Source organism: Lates calcarifer, linkage group LG14 (assembly GCF_001640805.2).
Source record: "Lates calcarifer isolate ASB-BC8 linkage group LG14, TLL_Latcal_v3, whole genome shotgun sequence".
In the NCBI taxonomy this organism is placed as follows: domain Eukaryota; kingdom Metazoa; phylum Chordata; class Actinopteri; family Centropomidae; genus Lates; species Lates calcarifer.
In genome coordinates, this window is record NC_066846.1 from 12,662,379 (window position 1) to 12,687,986 (window position 25,608).

Below are 25,608 nucleotides of genomic sequence, written 5' to 3' on the forward strand. Positions count from 1 at the left end.
TGTTTAGAGCTCGTTCTGCTGCCCCCAAGTGGACAAAAAGGTACTACAACAACTTACTTAAAACTAGGGAACAGCCGTCGTCATGTGTAAGAGAAACCAACACTGAGTGTAGAACAGTCCATCCCTCCATCCATCCATCCATCCACCCCTGTTCTACAACAACAACATGCTACTTCAGACTTGCCAGAGAGGAAGTCATAATCTTCACCGCCACAAGAGGTTCTTATCAGGAAAATGTAAACATACCCTCGTTGTTTTGGGTGAGGAATGATGGAGGGAACAAGGGAGGGGATCAAATATTTTGGTTTGGCCTGTCCTTTACTGTGAAATGACTATGACTCCGTCTGGATATATAAGTATATAAAAGGCAATGTGGGAACTCTATACTCTGAAATATGTAAAGAAACACTAGTTTCTCACACACACACACACACAAAGTGTTGGCCAACATTTATCCCATGTGGTTGTTGGGGAAACCCTACTTCCTCCTCAGCAGTGTGATGAAAGAAACAGGTGGAAGAGAGAGTATTAAAAATAATAGGGGGAACAGGAGAGAGAGAGAAAAACAGACAAGAAGAGAGAACCAGACGCCCTCCCACACTACCAGAGCTTCAGCAACAGCGAGGATCTTTTAACTTCTCTTTGCAGCCATGTTTGTGTGTGTGTGTGTGTGTGTGTTCGGCTGACATGACGCAGAGCAGTCAAAACAGCGTTCTGCTTCTCTGAAGCAGCGCTAACGACCGCAGTCGTTCATCTATAGGCAGCCACAGCTTGTGTTGCATGTTATCGTTCGCCATCGGTCTCTCAGGGGCAAACATGAGGTCGTGGTGGCTCATGGTAGATGAACAGATAAGGAGAGGTGGAGGCTGAGAGACAAGAGGAAGGTAGAAGAAAGAAGCATCAAGTTTAGCTTGTGTCAAATTCTCCTGGGCCTGTTGTGTATTGTTACGCTGTCCTGTTTACAGTACCTTTGTAAATAACTCACACCATGATACGTCTAGTTTTAATTTGTTATTTGATGCTACAAAAACAGGATAGGACAGGATCCCTTTCTAGGGAAAGGGAAGTGGAGACACGTCATCCATCCTTATATCCACTCATTGCTTATGCACTTCGGTGCCTTGTTTCTCGTGCGCAACATTTTACAATTAAAAGAAGAAGGTGCAAAAAAATGGAGGAAATACCAGAAGTTCTTTTTACTAATGGAGGGAAAGGTAGATTTTCCATTCATCCAGTGCCATCCATAATGCTTAGACCTAAGGGTTGCAGGGGGACTGGAGCCAGTCCCAGCTGGGTTAGAGGAAGGGTACACCCTGGACAGATCGCCAGTCCATCGCAGGGCCAACACATATATGGACAAACAACCATTCACACTCACTCACATTCACGCCTGTGGGCTATTTAGTCACCAATTAACCTAAGCTGCATGTCTTTGGACTGTGGGAGGACGCCGAGGGCTCGAACCCTGAACCTTCTTGCTGTGAGGCGACAGAAAGGTACATTTATATATTCAAATTTCAGTATAATATAATAGTTTCCTTGTAGGATCTTGTCATGTGTTATTTCATAAATCTTCTTCTCTTTTTTGTGCATCAGAAAAACGAGTTCCTGACTGGGAAAATTCACTCGAACGCCCCCTCAAGTTGGAAAAACAACTCTTTGGTACACGACTTACCAAAAGTAGATGTTTGATTGATGGTAAGAAACTTTTAACTTTTGCGTATGTTTTTTTTTTTTTTTCATTTATTCAAGAGCTAGATTTTACGTTAAATTCTACTTTTGTTAGGAGTGACGGCAGAAAAAGGAGAGGAGGCAGAAGAGACACCACTCGACATCAGGTGGGTTCGACCCATAGAAGATTCATAGAAGGAGAACAGGTGAGATTAGAGAGAAAAGGTGGGGAAGTAACAGAAGACAGGGAGTGGATGCATGACAGAAATAAAAAGGTGCTGAGTGATGTACAGACGGGACAAGTCAGCTCAGGTCATGCAGTGTTCATGAATATTTGTTAACAAGTTTACTTCATTCTGTTGTTGGGGAAACTTTAAAACACTCGACTGTGTACTGAGTTTAGTTTATGCAGGTCAGAGAAGAGAAGACATCTGTAAATCAAGGTCGCTTGCTGATCACAGACAGATTAAAAGTCCTCCCCCGTCTCACCTCCCTCCCTTCGTCTGCCTAGAAAGAAAGAATGCAAAACAATATTCCAGTCTTATATTCCCCCCATTCTTTATTTGTTGATGCGTTGTTTTTCAATATCTCTCCTCCAGTCAAGCTTTATTGTGTTTTTTCCCACTTCCCACCTGAAGCTAAATGTCTGTTTTCCCCCCTCCTCCTTCCCTCCATCTCATTTCACTTTGTCCCTGAGCAGCGTTCTGTGTTTCCTTTGGGCTGTAAATTTCTTTTTTTCAGAGGAAAAAAAAAAAGGAACTAAAAGAAAGAACTGCATGATGTTCTTTCAGAAAAAGAGGTCAGGAAAACAGAGGAGGGAAAGAAGAGGCGGGAGGTAAGGAGGACGGCGTGTCTTGTGACTGTGCTGTGTAGGTGGAACTGTCAGGTAGCCCGCTGGATTGTAGCTGCACACAAAGAAGAAAAAAACATGCGATTTAGATTCAACAGCCGCAAGTTTGAGCTCAACTTTTAAACCAACAAACCTCCATCAGCAAGGGATGGATAAAAACCTGTAGTATAACTTGCACAGCTGCCGCCTCCGTAAATTTGTTCCTGGTTCATCTTCCGGTTTGGATTATGACAAATAGCACATGAATCAACACCGTTTGCTGTTTTATGTCGAACTCCCAGATGCCTGGCTTTCCAACTGGCACCTGAACACAACATAATAGTAGAGAACAACGACAAGAAACGCTGAAGCACATCATCGAGACAGGGTAGAAATCCCAGATTTCACCAGAGGTGTGATCGTACACGGCCACAACTTTCCTCCACTGGATGAATAAAGACCAAAAAGAAAGTAATGCCATGAAACAATACATTAAAATGACTAAATACAATGGCGAGCTGTTTGAACCAAGTCGCACTAACCTTAATCTGTACCCTAATTCAGACCAAATCCACAACGAGCCCTGCTTTAATCTAAAGAGTCTCACTGGTCTTCAAAGACAGGCTGCTCAAACCCTTTAGTGGCCGCACTTTAACCCCCCAGATCAGGGATTCCTGACGTTTATAACCCTGCGGACATTTCAAGAAACTTTAAGTCTCTCACATGAAACACACAGACTGGTTTAAGCTCACTGCTGTTGTCATGTGGGGAGCCGTGAATAACGCTGACTACGAGCTGCGTTCAGGGGTCGTAGCAAAGTAAAAACTAGGCCAGTGCTCGGTGGTGTGGTAGGAAAGCAGAAAGAAGGTGACCTCTAAAGCCTCGGAGCAAACAGCGAGAGATGGGGTAAATAAAGAGGTCTCTAATAAACACACTGTGTTTACCCTCCACTTAGCGCTGAGGGGAGGAGGGTGAGGGAAGGAGGGAGGCACGAGGGGTGACAATGGGGTTTGAGTGTAAGTGACAAAAAGAGAGATGCTGTGTAAAGAGATTAAAGACTTTAACCTCGGGAGGAAACAGGAAGTGATCAGAACTGAAATATAAGATGATATATAATGATACTACTACTACTACTACTACTACTGTTACTACTGCTGCTCCTACTGTACTACTGCTTCTACAAGTACTGCTCTCATCACTGGCACTGTTACTACAACTACTGCTGCTCCTGTAGGTACTACTATTACTGCTACTACTAAACTACTATTGAGACTACTGCTATTACTTCTATTGCTACGACATATATATACTTTACTACTGCTAAACTGCTACTGCTGGCCATGAGACTACTACTACTACCTCTACTACTACTACAGCTACTGCAAATACTGTTGGTACTTCTAATGCTACTACAACTGCTGCTGAATCTACTACCACTGTAGTCACCACTAATCCTTCTACTACCACAACTACTGCAACACCTGCTTCTGTGTTACTACTACTACTACTACAAGTACTACTGCTGCTGCCACTGAAACTACTGTTGCTACTACTACGACAATACTGACCCTTCTCCTTCCACTGCTACTAAAACTCTTGTTATTCATGCCACTACTACGACTTCTACTACTGCTACACTCCCGCTGCTGAGCCCACAGGTTGAAGTTACTACTGCAGTTACTTAAGACAAGTACTGCTACTAGTATTTCTACACCTAACTTCAGTAACTCATGTTATCGCTGCATCTTCAGCTTCTTCCAGCTGTAAACAGAGAGACTGGGTGAGAAGGTAAATGAGGAGGAGGAGGGAGGAGGACCGGGGTCATTAGCTGTCTAAACATTTGGTGTTAGCTCTCATTGACTTTTGTCCACCTGTTAATCCTGAGGGCATCTCCAGCTCATTGACACCGCAGTGCCACTTCTACCAGGAAACACACACGCACAGACACACCGACACATTTGTGCGCTCAAAGTCCAGATAACAACACAAAGGAGGTAAATGTGATGAACGGGACACGCTCGTGTTCATGTGTGTCTTCTGAGAGCTGTTCCATGCCTGTTCAGGAAGCCCATCTCTCACAGCAGCTGAGATAAAGATGGAATTTACCTTCGAGAACAGACACAGACGGAGAGAGTCAGAAAAAAGAGGTGGATAGAGGTACACAGGACAAAAAGAACGATCAATATTCAGTCATTTCAGAAGCTCCTGAGGTTTACTGTGATTGCTGTTGACAAAAAATGTCTGAATTTAATGCAGTTTTCTCAAAAATCTGTGCAAAAAATTGCACCTGTTTTGGTTTTATTTAAAGACACAGCACAGAGTTGTGGCAAAAAAACACAAGTCAGCTGTGAAAACTAATAATAAATATCATGATACATAAGAAGTAAAGGTGATCTCTGTTTTTGGACACTTTTATTGAACCAGAAAGTTCAGTGTAAAGATACTTTTCACCCTGAATTTAGTCTATAAGGCAATCACACTGCTTTCTAAAATGCAGTGGATCGTTAAATTGTATGGAAAACTGCAATGAACAGTAAAACTGGCATTTATTTACCCAGCTTGAACATTTTTTGAAAGATCCAACAGATGTTGGTTGAATTAACGTAACGTGTTGTGTTTACACGACTGTGACTTCCTGGAGAAAGTGACTGTTTCTCGTCTGCGTTTCTCGACACACAGGAAAGAAGAGGAGGAATAATAGGTGGATGGAGGAGGAAAGGAAGAGAAGAGTGAAAAGCAAACCAAAGAAGAAATCCACCACAGACAAAGACGAGAGCAGACGATGAAGGATTTGACTCAAACACAACCTCCTCTCTCTTTTTCAGTGGACGATATGCAGCGTTAGCTAACATCCCAGATTTATCTGAGCAATCTGAGGATGTTATGGCTGGTTACAACCTCTCTCTCTCTCTCTCTCCTCTCCTCTCTCTCTCTCTCTCTCTCTCTCTCTCTCTCACACACACACACACACACACACACACGACGCAGACAGATTTCCCACCACAAACTCCACCTGGGATGTGGGTCACATGAAAGGTTAGGGAACCCATGAACCTATGTGGGTGGCTGTGCAATCAAGTGTGTGTACGTGTCTGTTTACCTGTGTGTGTGTGTGTGTGTGTGTGTGTGTGTGTCCAAATGCACAGGAAAGCATGCATCAAATTAAGTGTGTGTTTGTGGTTGTGCGGCATTACAGGTTCAAAGGAAAACCTCCAGGTATACATTACCGCTGAACTCCCTCACCTGGCTGAATGGAGATTCATATCTGGGTGAGGATTAATACTACACACACACACACACACACACACACACACACTCATACACACACCACCACACAGCTATGAAACAGTGATGTATGAGACGCTCCATTTATAACAAGTTAAGGAAAAAAACACATATTTGTCATCGTATGAAGTTTTTGTTTGGAGATATGTGGTTTTAGTGTGTGTGTGTGTGTGTGTGTGTGTGTGTGATGTTGAAGGCTGAGGACAGGTTCATGTCATGCACGCTGCAGCCACTGGGGGGCGTCAGTGAGAGCAGCAGGACAGAGTAAGAGTATTAGGTGTGAGGAGAGACAGAGAGGGAGGAAGAACGTCTCCTTTATGAACAAAATCTAAACTCAAGATCCACTTACTGGGTTTTTCTCACAGCCTGAGCAAACTCCTCTCACTGATGAAGCTCATGGGCCGTGGCTGAAAGCTAAGAAGTGGATCAAACCTCTCCTCCCCTCTGCTCTTCCTTCTCTTCCTCCCTGAGAAGGTGGGGTCGACCCAGGAATCTTATTCTGTCACATTATGTCTCCAGCTTCCTGAAAGCTGGAGACATAATGTCTTTAAAATCACACGTCCAGTTCTACATTTTTTTTCTCTGCAAACAACTTGGGTGGACGATTTTACGACATGTTGATAACCTGAATCGGTTGCTATAGAAACAGCAGAGGCGAATGTAAAAGTCTCCTGCATGATATGAAACATAAACATCACACAACAGCTGTTATTAACCTGATGGGCTGAGAGTGTGAAGGTTTGATTGGACACGCCTCCTGTGTGTGTGTGTGTGTGTGTGTGTGTGTGTGTGTGTGTGGGCGGGATCATGTGAATCAGCATGCAGCCGGTCCTCATGCATTATTAATGAATCATGAATATTCAGCAAATAGAAGCTGCTGGAATATTACATGAGAAGAAGAGTTTAGACTCTTCACCATCAATGACTCTGACGCACAAACACACACACACACACTCTCTCTCTCTCTTTCACACACACACACACACACACACACACACACACACACACACACACAGACACTCTCTCTCTCTCTTTCACACACACACACAGACAGGTCCTGACTTTGTCTTGCACTTTATCTTTAACATCTCTGGATGATGCATTAAAGATGTAGCGGGGATGAGGAGCCACTAATTTAAACACACAGAGAGTGAAGAGGTGGAAAAGACGAACACACACACACACACACACACACACCTCCTGGATCTTTCAGGTGCAAAGAGATTTTCACCTTGAGTCCACATGAACTGACACAACAGCCACACAGGTCGCGTCCCTGCTGCTCTGAGTCCAAACCCGCAGCCTGTCAGGAGCTAAATCAGCCGCTGAACGCGGTGGAACAGCTGCTGTCAACAGTAAAATCACAGCTCCTCACTCCAGGGATGGAGCAAAGGCTTTCATTAGGATGTGAATGACCAGCGGCGTGTCTTATCAGACAGGCAGCAGGCTGCGGTAACGCTGACAGAGCAGGAATGTTGTAGTTCATGTCTTAAATCCGCAGACAAGCGGAATATTTAAAGACAGAGAGGCAGACGCGGCGCGCTGGCTGCCGCCGTCCCTCCACACACACACCGTCATGTTTGGTCTGAACCTTTGCAGCGATAACGACAATAAAAGACACGTTTAAAGGGAAAAGATGCAGGACATGAGGGGGGGAAAGTGCGCCGTGGTTGGCGTGTCGCGACAGGTTGTGGAGCGGGGGGGAGAAGAGACGTGATGCGCGGGGGGACACAGCTCCGTCCGAGCGTCCATGAAAACTACAAAGCGGAGCTCAGGATTTAAAAAGCGCCTTAAAAGCTGCAGCGGTGTCACACTGGCTTCATTAGCGGCTTCTTGTTCCCTCTTGCAACAATACGACGGGTTATTCTTATCAGAGCAGAGGGACGCGCTTGTTATAAAGCAGCTTCTCTATTTATAAACGTTAGTGGAGCTCGGTGGGAGCCGGTGGTGTCCCGGCGCCGGCTGCCTGAGAGCGGCAGGTCTCTCGGCTCCTCCGTGCGCGGATCTTGCGGGGAGGGAGGGAGGGAGAGAGGGGGGAGGAAGCCGTTTAGTAGGCTCTAAATCTCTACTTTTAGTAAGAAAGTGGAAACGCACTTACCGCAGAGTCGGATCGCTGCACCGCGACGCACAGGGTGAAGAAGAGCAGGGGCACGGCGAGCTGTCGCAGGCTCTTCAAGTCTCTATTCATCTTGGGGGGGGATAAAACAAGGATCCGCCTGCGTTAACACTGACAAACTCTACGGTTCTCTACTCGCATGTCATAGCCCTGCTTTCCCTCCCCCTCCCTGCACACTTGCTTCTCAGTGAAAACAGAAATAATGAGGAAAAACGCTTCTTCTCGGGCGTGCTGGCTGTTTTGTTGCGCTTGCAGAGGCTTCTAGTGGTCCTGGCTCTGGCACCGTGCGCCTCTGCAGTCCCCCTCTCTAACTTTTTCTCTTCTCAACTTGCAAACCTGCCCAGCCGGATCTACTTCCCAGTGCGCAGTGATATCTGCCCCCCACCCCCCCTTGCACCTACACCGAGACAATTAGTCTAAAAATAAAGTTTCGGGGCGGTTTGCGCCGCAAAGTGCGGCTCTGGACGGACCGTCAATGTGCGTCACTTCGCTCCAGTTCGCGGTTTGTTTCTGTCGCTTTAAAATTTCTTTTCCAATTAAAAAGAATCCAACGATGTTAGAACCTCGCGTGTGCGGATGGATATGTGTGCCCTATCCAATCCTACCCAGCGCCCGAGGCTGCGCAAAAAAGAGGTTTGACATTAAACCTTTTTTTGACATTTTCTATACGCCCGGACACGTCGCATTCCTGCAAGATTATTAAAGGTCAAATTCTCACTTTTGACTCCTGACTGAGGGGTGCTGCTGGCAGAACGGCAGAGACTGACATGTTCTTTTAAAATATAAATCTAGTGCATCTTCTCCTGATGCATTCTTCTAAACTAGAAAGTTAGTGACTAATCAAACCTCCTCATCGTAAAGCAGCTGATACTTTATTTGAAATATTTCATGCCCATGACAAGTAGTTAAGTATTAACTAAAATGCAGATTACCTCCAGAGTGAGTGCTGGTTTTTATAAAGTAACCAGGAGTTAATGATCAATGATCAGAAAAACAACAACCTAAAGAAAAACATGAAAGTGTAGAGTTACCATGTAGATTAAACTGTAATTGTCTGACTTGGTTTAACTGATGATAATGTACCGTGAGTATTTATTGTGCTGGTTTTGTTGGTGGTCTGATGTTGCCCAGTCACCTCCTTTACATGAAGAACCACAACCTTGAGTTGATGTTGCGTGGATGAAATGCGATGCACGTCTCCATCTGTTTGTGATTTTGGTCTACATCGAAGACGGTTTTAAGATGCTGAGGTTTGAAGAATTTCTGCCAGACACTGAGTCCAGAGTACGGGTTCGGACTGGGAATACAGCTTCTCGTTGACGTCCATTGGCGACCCGTGGTTGTCCAGATCAAATCCAAGACACTGCTTCTGAGTCTGAACCCTTCTAGTTGAGCTCAGTCATTCTCAGACACTGTGTTCCTCTAAGGATGGTTGTCTGGCACAGCCACCCTGTACACCTCCTCACACTTTGCCTTGTTTAACAGATCTAGTACTAAGTTCTTACTTTAAGGTCCCCTACTGCACCGAAACCTTGTGTTGTCCGACTGGATAAGAGTCTTGCAAATGTGTAAGTGTATGAATTCAGGCAGTGATGCAAATAGACGATATGCCTGAAAACTGAACGACAAAGTACGAAACTAACGAGGTCCCAGGTAGGATCCAGGGAGACAACCAACGAGACAACCTAGAGGAAAAATCACTGTGTTGTGATAAACAGAGCTGAATTCTCACTCATGGTCAGGTTGAACTAAAATAGAACATTCACGAGCTAAAAGAGGACTGTTTGCAACTTGAGTCACCTGCTGTCTGCTCATACAAGGGTTTTAATTTTATCCACTTAAAATAGACACAGTTTGACCGTCACAACAGAGAGCTGAGATGACTTCTAGTAGGTTTCTGACCTTAGAGGACGAGGCTGTTTTATTGTAAATGTATGAAATATCACACAGATTAAATAGAAATCATTGTTTAGTGGCAGATTTGAAGTATCATAGAGGTTGGAGGGAATAGTATCGGTGCTAATGTTGCATAAAGTTTCATATGGTCAGTTTTTATTATCAAGAAACTCACTTTTTAGGGATTTTAGTGAATCAATGAAGAAAACGACACAAAAACTCTATAAAGAACCGTTAACTCAGAGTCATTTCTTTCTTTCTTTCTTTTAACTTTTCATGGATTAAAACTTGGACTGGGAGACTTGCTCGGGTCTGGATGAGTCTCCTTTCCTGGACCTGATCAGAGTGAAGAGGTTCTGGTCTAAAACCTGCTGCTGTAGCCAAAGGTAAACGGTGCGGAGGCATGAATGACATGTGTTGGCCCCTCCTCTCCCTCTGCTGTGGTGCGCTGCTGAGTTGAAGCGCAACAGCCCGGAGAGCGCAGCAGCGACTTCACCGCTGCAACTTTGGTGAGTTGGATAAGCTCTCATTTAATGAAAGAAACCGCCGAGAAACTTTGGGCTTTCCGTGCTGGTTGTGTGTTAACGCTCGGAGCTGTGTGTGTGTGTGTGTGTGTGTGTGTGTGTACAGGTGGGGTTTGTGTTTTGGCGGTGGGGGACTACTTTATCTCTTTCTTTCTGTGTGTCTCCGGGTAGATGACGGGGTATTTGGAGTCGATGAGCGCGTTTGAAGTGCTTTGCTGGTGAAGACAAGGGGGATCGAGTCTCGACCTGCGGTTCCCTCCCTGCCAGTCGGATCAAAAATGAAATTCCTGTAAGCATTTTTAACAATTTCTCCCACTAAAGTCAAATTCCAGGCCGATTTCTTCTGGTGGTTTTCGGGGTGTGCAGGCTGCCGCGGCGTCCAGTGGCGACAGATCAGCCCCGTTTACCTGCCAGATAATCAGTGGAGGGAACTCTAACGAAAACATTTGTTTCTCCGTCAGGATTTGTGTGGTAGCGGTCGCCTTGGCCGTGAGATCTGCGCACGGAGTAAGTCCCATTTGTTTACTCTTACACTCCTCCAGGTGGTTTATTTAAAGCGCTGCTGCGAACTTTACACGAACATGATTTCTTTCTTTCTTTCTTTCTTTATTTGCACTGTGTAATTGCTGGAGAAGATACTTTCCGTCTAACTGTTGCACCTACTGCAAATGGCTCATGTGAATCAGCAGCTGACCTAATGCGATCAAACGGGGCGCTCGCTCTGCGCAGAGACTCTGATATAAAACCGCAGCAGCCTCTTGTTGCAGAAATTACACGTTTGCGTGTTTAGAAAGAGATTTTCGTGCCTGTGCTGACACCCTGCACCCTGCACAGGCCTTTACACGGGGTTATCTCCTCCATGCGTCACCTTGTGGGTGTCCTCAGCCTGCCTGCATGAGGAGAATCATTTTTGTGTCACTCTACAAAAAGGTTAAGGACACTCCAGTCAGTGTTTTGTCCGACTTTACACTGTATCCGCACTGGACATTAAAGTTCCAGGTGTTTTTCATGTTGCACCATTTGTGCCAAACACTCCAACTAAACTACTTTTTTTCCCCAAAGCTTTTTCTTCAGCGTGCATTTTAAATGTAGCTTGAGGGGACTGAAAAAAGCCAGTTCATATTTGAGTGGGCCCGCTCACACTCATTTGCAATTCAAACCCCGCCCCCCTGCTGATGAATATTTAGGACATGGAGATTATTGGGGTAACAAACCACACCTATAGGAAGAGCACATCTACTGCAGATGGAGCATGACTGCTTTCTTTACATCGCTCAGAAGTTACAGACTGCACTTTTTAAACCTGTTATATCTTATATTATTCATCAGTATATTAGGGCTGATTGAAGAATGGATTGTAGGATTGTATTCCTGCAGCAGCACATGAAAAGTTGCTATTTTAGAGGCACATGGTTTTCACACGACACTGATGATCCCCTGTACAAGACATTCATCTCTCTGACAGGTGAAATCAGTGTCATTGAATGCAACAGTGGTTAAATGTAGCTCAGGGAAGGTACAGCAGTGCCGAGGCCATCTGCGACGACGAGGGTCAGAGCAGCTCTACAGTCATTCTGGATCAGAGCCATGGTGTCATTCAGGCTGACGGAGCACAGCGTCTCATAGGCCTGAGAGCATGGTGGTTCAATATCAATCAGCCATAATCCAGTGTTGTCAGAGGGAATTGAACCGTTAACCCTGCCTTGCTCTAACCAGCTCAGTGACAGGAAATGCTAGTGAGATCGTCATCAGCTGACGAGTGACATTAAAGCGAATCAGCAGCAAAAAGCTTCCTGCGTCTCAATAGGACTCAGCTGATGGAGCTGCATTGACTCTGAATTGACTCCTCCACCCACTTCCCACCTCCCTGTTGTTCTGTGTGTGTGTGTGTGTGGGTGACTGGGCGGCTGAGTGGATAGATATGTGTGTGTGTGTTGAATGAGAGACAGATGAGTTCATTGGATAGTCTGGGTTGTTGTAGCCTCGGTAACCGTGCGGTGTTGCACTGGTCCGGCTCGGAGGCGGTGCGTGGTTTTGTGTCGGCGAGTCCAGATTATGAAGTTCATTGCCTTTCTGTGCCGCCGCTCGCTGACTGCAGAGGAAATGTCTTATCAGTGTCAGCAGATAAGAATAAACACAGACACATGGTTATCTGTCCATGGAAATACTGTAGCATGCTAGATGGAACAAACGATGTGAACATAAGACAACATTTTGACACTGGCTGCTTTGAAGATTAGGTACCATTAACTTCTTCTAAAGTTCAGCTGCTGTTGCAGATTAATACGATAGAAACAGAAACTTTTTAAATATTTCAGAATAAAATCACCATTTTTAGGAGAATTTCAGTTGTTTTTGTTGGACCCCAGCTCTTTTTATTGTCTCCAAACCTACAACATGGCTGTTGCCACAGAAATGGGTTAACGTATTAGCATTTGTTGAGGTTGTTAGTTAGCTGGCTAGTTATGAAGCTTGTTCAGCCTAACTGAACTGACTGCAACTGAAGCTACTAGCTGCAGTGCTACAAAGAGGTAAGAGCTAAAGACACAGATATACAGTGAAGCACAGTATAATTTGGAAATATGTGCATCTGTTCAGACTGCAAATCAACCCCAAACCCATGCCAACAGTTCTTAAAGGTATTGATGGATCTTAATGGATTATTTTAGCCTAGTAACTACTCCACTCAACCACCAGGGAGATACGTGATGAGCCATCTCTGTAGCAATCTGTAGGCGCTTCTCCAGAGTGTGTGTAGGGGCTGATACAGCTGTTGGCACAGGGAAAACATCACACACAGGTGAGGAGGAATGGTGAGGAGAGGGGAGGAGGCATGATGGGAAGGAGAGGAGAGGAGAGGAGAGGAGAGGAGGGAGGGAGTCATAAAGTTGGTGTAAATGATTCTGTACAACCTGGCCAGTTTGGAAATCATCCAGAAATGTGCTCTTTACCATTTGTTTTCACCCAGGTGGAATGCAAGATCGGTGGGTGTATGCATTTGTATTGTGCATACTGTGACAGATGAGCCTCCCCTCCCCTGCCCCCTCCCAACCCCCAACCCCTCCCCGACTGTTGAATTCCTCCAGATCTTGGCAGGACTTGTCAGGCTGTCTCCCACTCCCTGCAGGTGCTATAGGCTGAAACATTCCACAAACGCTGAGTGAGGCGACTGATCGGTGCTTGATTTGTGGTTGCATTATTACCCCCTCACAACCCTCTTTCCTATCGCTTTTTGCCCCCTGCTACTTCCACAGGTCAGGCAATTCATTACAGGCTGATTTATGGTGTGATTTGTGAGCAGGTCCACAACCTCTTTAGCCTCCATGTGGTCTCACAGATAATTTCTTTCTTTCTTTCTTGAGTCTCTTGAAGGTTTCGTAATTTGTAGGTTTCCTTGTTATGTGATGGAATATTTTTAGGTTTTGGACAGATGACGAGAATTTGTTCCACTGTTTTCTGACATTTGATATTCAAAAGGAAACCTATTAAACAGATTAATTTATAATAAAAAGAATCTTCTTCTCTTTAAGTGCTTATGCTACATCTAGCAATCAAGAAGCTTCCAGTTTCTTACCCGCTAGATTTTCTTTGTTGTTCTAATTTCTGTTCCACCCCCTTTGCAGTGTAGAGAGTTCATTAAAAAATGTTCCTTCGGGGCAGAAGTAAACTAATTTTTGTTCAGTCACACCTCATCATTGTATTTAGCTGAAGAAATGCAAATTTCTGCACCTGTTAGCTAACATGTTCTAACATGAGCCCAGGGTCAGAGGTGAAAAATGAATATTATTAGACTTTTTCTCTTGTCACTCTCTTCATGCTTAAAAAACAATCTATGCATGCTAGACAAACCAGCTTGTTGAGGCACTTTTGTTCCACATTTCCATTTTCAGTAGATTATATCACTCATTTTTATGAAAAATAATGTTTAGCAAGTCAGAATTAAGGGTTGTTATTCGAAACCTTTGCAGTGTGAGATTTAAAGAAGGTGAAAAGAGGAAAGTGTGTGGTTCATTTTGTGGGTTCTGCAGGAGTCAAAATGCAGATGGCGTTAAAACTAGCATCAGTTTAGTTTTATTCTTCATTAACTTTCTCTGTCACTGCTTTCACGTTTTTAAAGTTGGAATAACCCTTTTCCCCTCCAGTTTCACCCTGCTTTACCCTCTCTGTAGTTTCCTCAGAGGAATGCTAAAATACTTTGTCAGTAAGTGCATTAGGAAACCTATAAACCACACATTGCAGGTTTAACATACCGCTGAAAAGCCCCTGCTGTTCTCTCCCACGCCCACACTTAAAGCTCTGCTACCTGTGTGGTGCTTGCTTTGCATTGGTGTATGTTTCCCCATCCCCATAAAATGGTATGTCTCTGTGTTTGTGTTTGTGTTACCAGTGCAGGTGGGATGAAAGGCACCTTGAGCTTGGTTTTCCTTTGGGGAAATACCCTTGCCAAACCATGTAAGAAGACACACTGGCTTTTGGGCTATTTATTGCCACAGCAGTATGTACACAAAGAAAGCTAATCTGAGGACAGGGGACTCCCATGTGTGCAACCAGATATCAGCTATGGAGAGAGAGATGTTGAGGCTGAATGCACCACAGGACGTCTTAAAGTAGAGGCTTCAGAAAGTAGTAGCTGGAGTCTGTGACATTTCTTGGGATGGTAGTAGATAGTATCCTCATTGGACGAAACATCACTGTCTCTCTCATGGTTGACCATGAAACTAGAAGCTTTAACAGATAACAGAAGAACACTTTTGTGGCCTTCCAGCATCTTATAAAGCTGCAACCACTGCAACCAACCATTCTTAGGTTCTGAGATCGGACAAGATCCGGTGCGTTGTGGACAGTTTGGCCACAAACGATTGATGATCGATTCATTTCTCAGTGACCCTAACCAGTTTCTCAATTTATAAAATAGAAGAAAATAGGAACAAGTACCCATCCCAAGTTCCTTCAGCCCAAAGTGACACCTTTAAATTGTTTGCGTCCAACCATAAATGACTTAAGTTATTAATCTGGTATGATTTTTTTTTAGCACTCTTGAGATTCACACATAGATATTCTGTGAGGTCTGCTACAGTAAATAAGTTGATATGTCATTCTTTCTTATGCTTGTCTTGCTTGTTGGTTGAAAATTTTGACATTTCGTACCTCAGTTTTCTAAAAATATTCCACTAGACTTTTGAGCTTTACATCTTATAAGGAAACCGTACTAACGAATGACAGCAACCTTTATTATAGTTAGTCTCAGGGCATTGCACAGACCTTGTCTGCAGGGGTGAGGAATGAGGAATGTTATGCAATCTTTGTAATGCTTAAGTACAATTGGACATTTGTGAAAACATCCAAAAACAACAGAATTTGATAAGTGCGTTGGTGTAACTGTTGACAGATGCTGCCTCCTGCTCTCCCTCTCTCTTCTCCTCATCTGTGTTCGACTCTTATTCGGTAACAGTGTTTGCACTGATCAATCCTTTCTGTCATGCTTTTGTGTAAAGCCACGCATCCATCCATCTTTCCATGCATCCTTTCAAACTGTCTTCATCACTGTCTTTCCCAGTCATGTTTAAAGGTTAAGTTAAAAGGCATGAAGGGTTTCTTGGTGTAGGTGCACACCAGCTTGTTTGAGGCGATTGATAAGAATGATTGAAATTCATCAGTCTGATAAAGTGACTGTGCATCTGCTGTTCTTCTCATTCTATATTGAATTCTGATTTTTATTTGTGTGTTTTACTTGTCAACATTGAAGGGCTCTTATCAGACCTGTGAGTGGGATGTGTGTGAGTCTCGGCAGCTGTTTAGCACTGGTGCAATCCCCATGTTTTTGCCAAACCGATCAAATTCATTGAGTTGAGTCATGATTTAAAGGTTGTGGCGACAAATGTAAGGACAGGACAAGGAACTGAAAGCGCTTTCACCACATGTCACCACATCGTCACCTTCCATCTGCCGGGCCTTGGCACTTTCACATATCAGACCCCCGCGCTTTTCTTTTGATGAAGCACACGCTGTCAGTTTGTCCCCCGATTGGTCGCGGTGAACTCCAGAGGTCGGAGGTCGCCCGAGCACAAAGGCAGCGGGGGGCTCGCGACCGCGCCAGTGGCTTCACATTCCACCGCCCGCTCTCCAGATTTGTCTATCGCACTTTGTCTTTTGCTTTTCTGCCTCTCATGAAAGGAAGACGAGTGAAAACACAGGAGATTTAGAGGGAGCAGGAGGAAGCAGAAAAAAGACAGAAGAGGAGGGAAAGGAGGGGGTTATTCTGTCTATCTAGGCCCTGGGGAGGGGGGGGGGGTGTTATGAAGGTCTTTAGGGGTTGTCAGAGAGGAGCTGAGGTGGGGCAGTGTTTGGCTGGCTGGATGCTCGGTGGGAGTGCTGTCTTAGCTTGTTCGACGTGCCTGGTCCCTTCTCCTTAATGCCATCTCTCCCCTTAGGGCTGTTTGCACTTCAGTAGGATTAGACCTCCAATCTACTTCTCCTCATTTGTTGGGTTTTCTACTCTGTCTGTCATTCATTCTTCCTTTTCTTCATTTTGTGTATTTTGACCCTTTCAAACTCCTTCTTGCTCCTTTCTTTACTTTTCATGGAATGTCTCAGTGTTTCCCCTTTCACTCCCAAAAGTCCCTCATGCAGCACGAATCAATGTTTTCATTTCAACAACTGATTAAATGTCTGTGTGTAATATGGGAGAGATTCCAGAGGTTATGCAGCTTTTTAGTATATTTTAACCTATTGATTGTCCACAACTTCACTGTTTTTGGTTACTCTCATTAGTCTCAACAACTCAATTTCTAGCTACAACAGGCAGCTCTTTTCTGCAGGAAACTAGCCAGGTGAAGTTAGCAACTAGCTAGAGAACATAGTGGAGCGTTGGCAGCTAAAAGAGTTGATGGAGAGCAAAATGGAGCTATAAAGAAAGTTCAAATTCTACAGATGGACAGATATATCACTACAAATAAATGCTAATATTTATAAATGCCCCCATAAAACCAAAAACATCTGTTAGTACTGCTTTGAGTAAAAATCTTGGGGTGAAACAATTGTTAGCCTTCTTTTACAAAACCAAGACTCATTACCAAACTACATATACAACAGTATGGTATTCAGATTGCTTGACTGTCAACATTACAAACAACAGGGATTTAATTTTTTGGTAAGAATGGCAGAAAACTGTGAAAAAAGTTACCATCACAGTTTTCCAGAATTCAAGACATCGCCTTTGTCCGACCAGCAGTCCAAAACCTGAAGAACTGTCATTGTCGCTTGAGAAAATTGTCAGTTAATTGTGTTTCCTGACAATCAGCGTCCAAGGTTTCCGTTCTTTGGGTTATTTCTGTGTGCCAGTTTCATTTTGATTGTCTAACCAGGTTCCACAGACATCTTATTATTCCTGATTTCAATTTTAAAAACAGAAACCATGGCAACTTAACCCCTCTGAGGACTTTCTAGTTTGTTTTGAAGTCAGGAATCCTGACAGGTTCAATTCCGGCTTTGCTTTGATGTGCCGCTTTTTTCCCCTGTAACATCATTACTTTGGCATTAGACGCCAACATTGGCCCTTTAAGTCAAACATTTTCCCTCTTCACTGCAATTATCATATGCATGCCTGTGCAGGGGGAACACATCTTCTTTTGTTTGTCAGTTTACTGTGGTGGTGGTCTGAACAACCGCCCCTGTAGGGAAAAGGTGTGTGTTTATGTGACTGAGTGGCTTTCTAATTACCATTAATGTTCTTTAATTGAGACGTTAATAACATACCGGAGTCTGCAGTCATGTCATTGTTGTGGTTAGAAGAAGTGCAGGTGCAGATATTTGCCCACTTTATAGCAGCGCGATGAATCTGGCTGGCAGCTAATGTAAACCAAACCAAAACAAATGTGTGCACTGCAGCTCTAATATCCTGTTTAACTTTACCTTTAGCATGGCAGTGTTAACTCCATCTCTGTTCATTTAAAGGGGAAAAGCTTGGCTAAAGCTCTGTCTAATCCTGCAGAGACACATTTTTGTCTTCCTTTGCTTTTAGTGTAAATTAGCTAGTTGGCTAGTTAGCATTGTGAGATGCATTGCTTTTTTGTAATTTTGCAGTTGTTACATCTGAAGTCGAAACATGTGCAGCACATTTATCACAGATAAGAACCCAAAATGATGAAGTGTGAAGCAAGAAAATGTTAGCTTTTGATGTTGACGACAGATTCTTTACTAAGAAGACAAACTATGGCGGCCATGTTTGTAGAAAAACAAATTGGGATATTATGTTTTATAACATTTTTTTAAATTTTTGATACGTATTTCTCTCAGTTTTACAATTTTTCATAGTTCACATCAAGGCAAGTGTCCCATCTCTTAGGCCCCGTGTCCATGGTTACCATATCTATGGCGAGGTAACCCCCAGCTGCAGCCCACTAATGTCCTGCTGTGATAGGAACACTATCATTGGCACATCAGATATGTCAGTTACTGTGTGCTATTACCGCCTCACTGTGTCTCTGCCTGTCCCTGTAATTACAGATACCTCCGCTCTGTTTTTCCACCTCTTTGTCTCACACTCATCCTTCACTACCTGCTCTGTGCCAGCCAGGTAATCCAGGCAGCCAGGCAGCTACCTCATCCATTCCTCCCTCCATTCATTCCTCCCCTGAGATTCTTAGAAATGACATGACTTAGGTACGTCGGGTGCCTCCTTTATTGGATTTCTTTCCCGTGATGCCAGCTTGTTTGTGTTTGTCTCACTTCCTCTTTTTTGTCATAACTTCACTGGAGCAGCTGCCAAAGTTAATGATGCCACTGCTTTGAGGAAAACACAGCCTCTGGCTATGGAAGTGCCAGGACTTATTGCTGTATGAGCAGACGCATCTACGAAGGCAATAACTTGTAGATTTAATGCCTTAAAATGTATTTTTATCGAACTGACTTCTTGTCTGTTGCTTACAAAATAGTGTGCACAGCATTGTTTTTGTTAATTCTCCTATCTTTGTGTGGTTATTTGACTATTGGCCACACTTTAAGGGATCACATTCTGATTGTTTTGATTTCTTTGTGTGTGACTTCTTGTTCTTTTTTATTTCTTTAATGCTGTTATTCTCGCAGTAGCCTATGTCTCGTTATTCAGATGAAGTAGACTATACAGAAAGGATGAGAAATTAGAAGTACTTTAGCCAGACAAATACACAACAATTGGACCACACAAACTGTGTTCTGTGTGTCATGTTATCTTTGGTGATTTACATATTTTGGAGAGAACAGAACAGAACATAAATCTAAGATCCCCATCGGGGTGGTCAAGCAAAAGAAGCAGCTGTTTTTTTTCACTTGCCAGCCATTGAACCTTTGTCAATCACTGTTGTCTTGCGAATGGTCATAAATCAAGAAAGACTTCCCAATTTGTCTCCTGGGCCTGTCTAGAGGGGGAAAATACCACATCAGTCAGGTGTAATTTAGTGTTCTTTGTAGCTGAGTGTGAAGCTATCACCCACGCCCCGCAGTTGAACCCCCACCAGCACCATTCATCATCTGTGACAGGACTGATGAGCAGCAGCCAATATTTCCGTTTTTAATTCTGACTGTTATGTGTCTAGGTTGTGAGGGATTGATTTTCTTGAAGCACCTGCTCTTGAAGTCTCTTGACCTATAACTTGTGTTTGTGACATGAGAAAACATCAGTGAAGATTAGTATCTCTCTCAGGACTGTTACGGTATTTCATAAGTGAAACACCCAGAGCGATACAGAATCTTGTTTATGAGGGAGTAGTGGCAGGTTTTTAAAGTCCCAGGAGGGGGTATTTTCAGAGACTGGGCCGCTCTGTCCTCTGGCACGTGCCCACGAAATAGCCTTAGCTCGCTGCCCTGACCCGCTGTTGGTGGGACTCTGTATTTGCTCCCAAACTCTGGCCCAGTTTCTCCTGCTCTAACTCATACCTCCTATCTGGCTGGGTGACTGTAAGCAAGTGTAAGACAACTTTTGGCAGGTGTAACACATGTAACAAAGAGCTCTTGTTATTCGTTTCTGTGCCCAGTCTCCTCAAAGCACTGTCTGATTAACTTGTGCAAAGAGCTGAAGAAATTCAACAAAGCCTGATAGTAGCCTTTCTTTTTAATCATTAACCATGGAAAGTTTATATATTGCATCTCTCAAACACAGAGAAATTGAAATGCTTTAATTAAGGAATATAATTGTATTTAAAGGAGCTGTTTGTAAGTTTTGCTATTGCTGCATATCCAACATTAGCATTAGCAGCTGTTTACTTACCAACAAGTTCAGCATCAAACTTCATTCCTTTTCTCATTCTCCAATGTTGGTAAGCAATGACAATGTTTGCTCCTGTCCCTATCACTTCTTTTCTTCTAATGAAGTTAGCATGCTAACCAGTTAGCCCTGGCCAGTCTCACCACTTTCCGATTGCAAGTCACTGTAGCATCCAGTCTGCCCTCAAGAACGATGACTGAAGCTCTTGGCCAGTGACCATCACCACCACCCACTTCAGCAAGAAACCATGTTCGAAGGCACAAGTAGCCCCTTTAAATAACACTTAAAAGTACCTTTACACAACAGGAAACTGCAAATTATTACATTTCACATGTGAAACGCCTGAAAATGACATGAACCTAAGCATGAATTCATCACATGTAGAATTACAGCATGTAGAATATGTTTCAGTTTTGAAAAAATCACGATTTTGAGTAAAATAAATAACAGGAAAGGTTGAACAGGAAAAAGAATTGGATAAAAAAATGACTTTGTGAAGAAAATAATAGATAAAGAATATAATTTCTGTGATAAATAGCCTTAAATTAACCTCAGTTAACCTATGAAAACTGCCGTCAGGAAGTTTTGAATCCTCAATAACATCTATTTAACTAGTTAACAAAGGTTGGCCATCATCATTGGGATTTTCACTCCACAGCATAGTGTTCATTGTAGCACCGCTGACTGACGTGCCTTGCAGCTTAGCACTACCTGGCACCGTTCCCTTCAACTTCACCCTGAGCCTTGTGCTCTTAGCTTTAACTCCATTCATTATGGAGTGAAGGGCCTCAGCTAGTCCTCTGGCTCTGTTCCCCCGTCGCCCACCATTGCCCCAAATGGCCACTAATGAGGGGGGACAGATGATCATTGTGCCGACCTACGCCGCAAAACACAGCCGCTTCCAGGGGGTGATTTGATCTCGCATCCAGTCTTAACTTATCGATCAACAACTTCAGATATCTCTCATTGCTAGGTAGGTCTCATTGTATCGTGATCATCATGTTTTGTACTGTAAGGTGTCTGTGTCCTGTAACTGGGGTCAGTGTGTTTGTCAACACAGCGCAGTTGCTCCACATATTTATTTAGCCGGCTCCTCTTGTTCCTAAAATAGCACACTCACTCACTCACTAGCTGGCCAGAAAGCAGCTTCAACTGTGTGTGTGTGTGTGTGTGTGTGTGTGTGTGTGTGAGCCAAGGGGAAGGAGGTGAGGCAAGGTTTCATTATTTCTCTGAATGGTCAGTGTGCTAGAGTGTGAGTGTGTGCATGTGTGAGACAGAAAGGAATACAAACACACCACTAACTAATACACAGAGGGTCTGTCTCTGTCATGAAAGTTTAGGGAAGTAAAACCATGCACACAAAGGAGCTAAACCCCCACGGTGATCAGTCTACTAAAGTAAAAGTTATGGATTCACTGATCAGTTTGTCCATCACCTGTGCCAAAGGTAGGAAGAAAAGCAAGACAAAGATGATTGATTTATTAATCATTTTGTCTATAAAATGTCAAAAATGGCCACCATAATTTCTGAGAGCCCAAGCTAGTCTATTCACCACCTCCATCATATTATATACAGCTTGTTTTGTCCAACCAAAAGTGAATTTAAAATCATATAAATGAGAGAAAAGTTGCACATGCTTACGTTTAAAGATGCAAATATTTGGCGCTTTTGCTTGAAAAGTTGCCAAATATCTTTTACACTTTGGCTAGTGTAATTTCATATTCAAGACTGATCCAAAAGTAGGTCAGAAATGTCTGAAAGAAAAAGAGCAGTCTCATAAAAAGATGCAAAAAAATGAAATTAGATGAACTGAACTGAGGGACGATGATGGTTAGGTCAAAGACACCACAGACAAAGAGAGCACAGAGGATCAATTAGGTAACAGAGAAGACATTTATTGTCCTTTTTACAATAAACTGTACATCTTGTCAGCTTGTTGCAGTTGGCAAGCCCTTACAGCAGCCCATAGGTATGTACACCTCAAGCTGTGACATGGTGCAATACTTTTCTCAGAGTAAGAGAAGAGTTACATGACTCTGAGCTACAGGTGTGATTGACAGCCGGCGGTCTCTCATTCACTGTAGCAAATCTTTTTAACCTTATTATCTATTTGACATTGCTTAAGGATTCATGGCTTGGTGGATACGCTGTTGGAATGTGAAGGTCTTGAATGCTCTTAAACACACTCAATAAGCAGAGCCTAAGATTTAAACCTGCAGGGCCAAGCACACTGAAGGAGATGGTGTTGCTCGTTGTATCTGCAGGGGTAGAAGATGATGTGATACTGAGTTTGAGCGGCTTCACCCTGATTTCGCTGTAAGGACAGAAGTTTTTCCGCCTCCCCTCGATTGTAACTTTCACTCCTTTTGTAAACTTGAGGTCAACTGCAGGTTTAAAAGTCCTGTTTTTGGCAACTTCATATTTGTCTTTGTCATGCCTGAAACTCTTCAAACAATGACGTCAGTGAGGGGTGATAACTTCTACATACAGTGCATTTACCCTTTCAGCCTGTGTAATGGAATGAGCAGCCATATTTTGTACACAGTATAAGCTTATTAACTGCATATTCCAAAACAACCTCTGCTCCTACATAGTAAAGAAAATCTCTTCACGGTCACATTGACCTTCGAACAATACTTCAAAACTCTGTTCAACTTAGATTGCAGTGAAGGCAACCAAATGAGAGTCAATTAGTCAATTAATCAGCAGCTATTTATGATATATCATTTACAATCAATTCCTTACATGATAGTAAATTTAATGTTTTTGGGTTTTGGACTGTTGCTTGGACAAACCAAGACATTTGATATGGTCAGCTTGAGCCTTTGTGTTGCATATTCAGCAACATTACAGATACTTTTGTGGCTCCATCAGCCTCTATGTACCACTCATCTGTTTCTTCCCCTGAAAAAATCACTTTATGGACCTTTAAGATTACTTTCTCCGTACAGTATGTAAGGTTCAGTGTTCATGTTCAATCTCCAGAGCCCAGCTGAGGACAAACGGCAGCATCCTTGCTGATATCAGCGGCTCAGCTTGACACTGATAAATAGACTCTTTCGGGGGAAAAACTAATCTGATTAAAAAAATAACCAATAATCAAAATAATCATTCATCAAATAGTCAGAATTGGAAATGTCACATTCAGACTTGTTTGGTTTTGCTACATTCAGGTGTGATATTTTTTTTTTTCCCTCTGATGATTTTTTTTGGCTTGAAAAGAAGAGCGTTTTTATGAAGTGTAACTGAGAAGCTGTCATGGCATTTCAGCACCTTGAGGTCGTTTCCTAGAATGTTCAGTGGGACCTGTAGGCGAGCGCTGCGACTTCTCTTCTAGGAATGTCCAGGCATTCCCGATCCCACTGGCATTCCAGATGACATTTAGGATCTTGGAATCCGTGACAGACAGCAGGGGGACAGGTCTGGGCTTAGGACCCAGTGAGAGCTAATAGCTAATGAACCGTTGCCAGGGGCGACATGAGCATTCCATGTCATCGCCATAGCTACTGCCCTCTTCCCTCCCTCCCCCCCTTCGACCACCGACACCACCACCTCCTCCTCCTCCTACCCCCGCTGCCCTCCAGCTCCTTGAAGAGGTCGCACACCTGTCTGCACCTCTTCTTTCCTTTCCTCACCTTCCCCCTTTTCTTTCACTCTCTTCCTCTTCACCTCCCTCACTCTCATTTGAACCCAGTGACTCTATTGTTTTTTTGTTTTTTTTTAAACAAAGTTCTAGTTGAGTAATCAGTTAATGTAAACACCAATGATTTATGAAGCAAGGACAAGTTTCACAGTCAGATATAAGTTCATTATGGATTTATCTCACAAATAAGATATGGTATCAATGAATAACAACAGCTGAATCAAAAGTATGGACATGCAAAAGATTCACTATATATTTACACACAGCTGTGAATACATGTAGAATATACACACCAATACCTGTACTTAAGAAACATGTATGAAGTTAACTGATTGATGGATCAGTGGACTGACAAAAATGTATCAATTATTTTGATGACCAATTAAGATTTTTAATTATTTTTCCAAAGTTGTTATTGTTTCCTGCTTCTCAGTTGAGCAGCTTTCTAAGACTACCTTTGGGATCCCAACATTACCAATGGGATCCCAACGGTACCAATTGGATCCAGTGGTATCAGTGGGATCCCATTAGCTTTGATATGTAGGCTAAACAGCATGTTATGTATCTGTTAAGTAAGTCTTATGCAGTTGACTGCAGTGGTAGAAATCTTCAGAAGACCAATATCTACCAAATATATAGAGCACATCCTTGCTTCTGTTTGGATTCATCATACGCTATTGGTGATTCAAGCTGAATGTACAGGTGCATTTAAGCTTCAGTGAGTCAAAGGCCACTTGACTTGGTGTTTAGTCTCATAAATGTTTAGTCTTCAAAGACTCATTAGATGTCAAACAAATCTTGACTTTATTTTCACATGAGTCACAAAACATCTTTAAGACTATACAGTCTAGTTAATTCTGACTTACCCCTACAAAATTATGAATTACGTAGCTCCCTCATAGACATTCCAGTGCCTCTTTTACCCTACATTTCTTTCCCTTTCTCCTCATTTTCTGTCTCCACCTGTATCCTTGAGCAGATGGTTGCATGTTTCATAGGTGAATTCTCCCCTGGGGCACAGGAGGAAAAAAAAAAGCCATATTTTCAAATGACTACAATACCCATAAATCCGTCTGTGTGGGAACCTAATTCCTGGGTCACAGAGAAAAGCTATGAGGGGTCAGAGTGGGAGCTGGAGGTCAGAGGTGACAGAGCACCAGCAGGTAGATCTTTGTGGTTTGTAACTAACGTTGCGCAGGGGTCGCTGTTAAACAGGCAGGACTTCAATTACGTAACATTACATGTTACCTTCAGGAATTTGTCAGCAAGACAAGAGCACACATGCATTTGTGGATTTGAAGCCTTTATGACGTGCTCGAAACACAGTGTGTCATAAAGGCAAACAGCCTGTTGTGACCTTTACTGACCTTATCAGAGGTCTTCGTTTCATCTGCTCATTGACTT

At 43.3% G+C, this 25,608-nt stretch overlaps 2 protein-coding genes and 1 long non-coding RNA gene across 3 annotated transcripts in view; 2 read left to right on the top strand and 1 right to left on the bottom strand.

Annotated features, from left to right (window-relative positions):
* col4a5 (collagen, type IV, alpha 5 (Alport syndrome)) overlaps nt 1–8,860 on the bottom strand; it is a 42,658-nt gene extending 33,798 nt beyond the window's left edge. Inside the window, exon 1 of the mRNA XM_018703795.2 lies at nt 7,884–8,860. Within this exon, the coding sequence (XP_018559311.1) occupies nt 7,884–7,973 (90 nt within the window). The 5' untranslated portion in view covers nt 7,974–8,860. The remainder of the gene's footprint in view (nt 1–7,883) is intronic.
* Nucleotides 199–3,497, top strand: LOC127143252 (uncharacterized). The gene is made up of 3 exons (XR_007814542.1): nt 199–1,496; nt 1,597–1,698; nt 1,787–3,497. It is a non-coding gene; the product is annotated as an uncharacterized LOC127143252 (long non-coding RNA).
* The window catches only part of col4a6 (collagen, type IV, alpha 6), a 113,710-nt gene continuing 91,602 nt past the window's right edge, over nt 3,501–25,608 (top strand). Inside the window, 4 exon segments of the mRNA XM_051075577.1 lie at nt 3,501–5,769; nt 10,098–10,306; nt 10,493–10,610; nt 10,783–10,828. Of these exon segments, the coding sequence (XP_050931534.1) occupies nt 10,600–10,610; nt 10,783–10,828 (57 nt within the window). The 5' untranslated portion in view covers nt 3,501–5,769; nt 10,098–10,306; nt 10,493–10,599.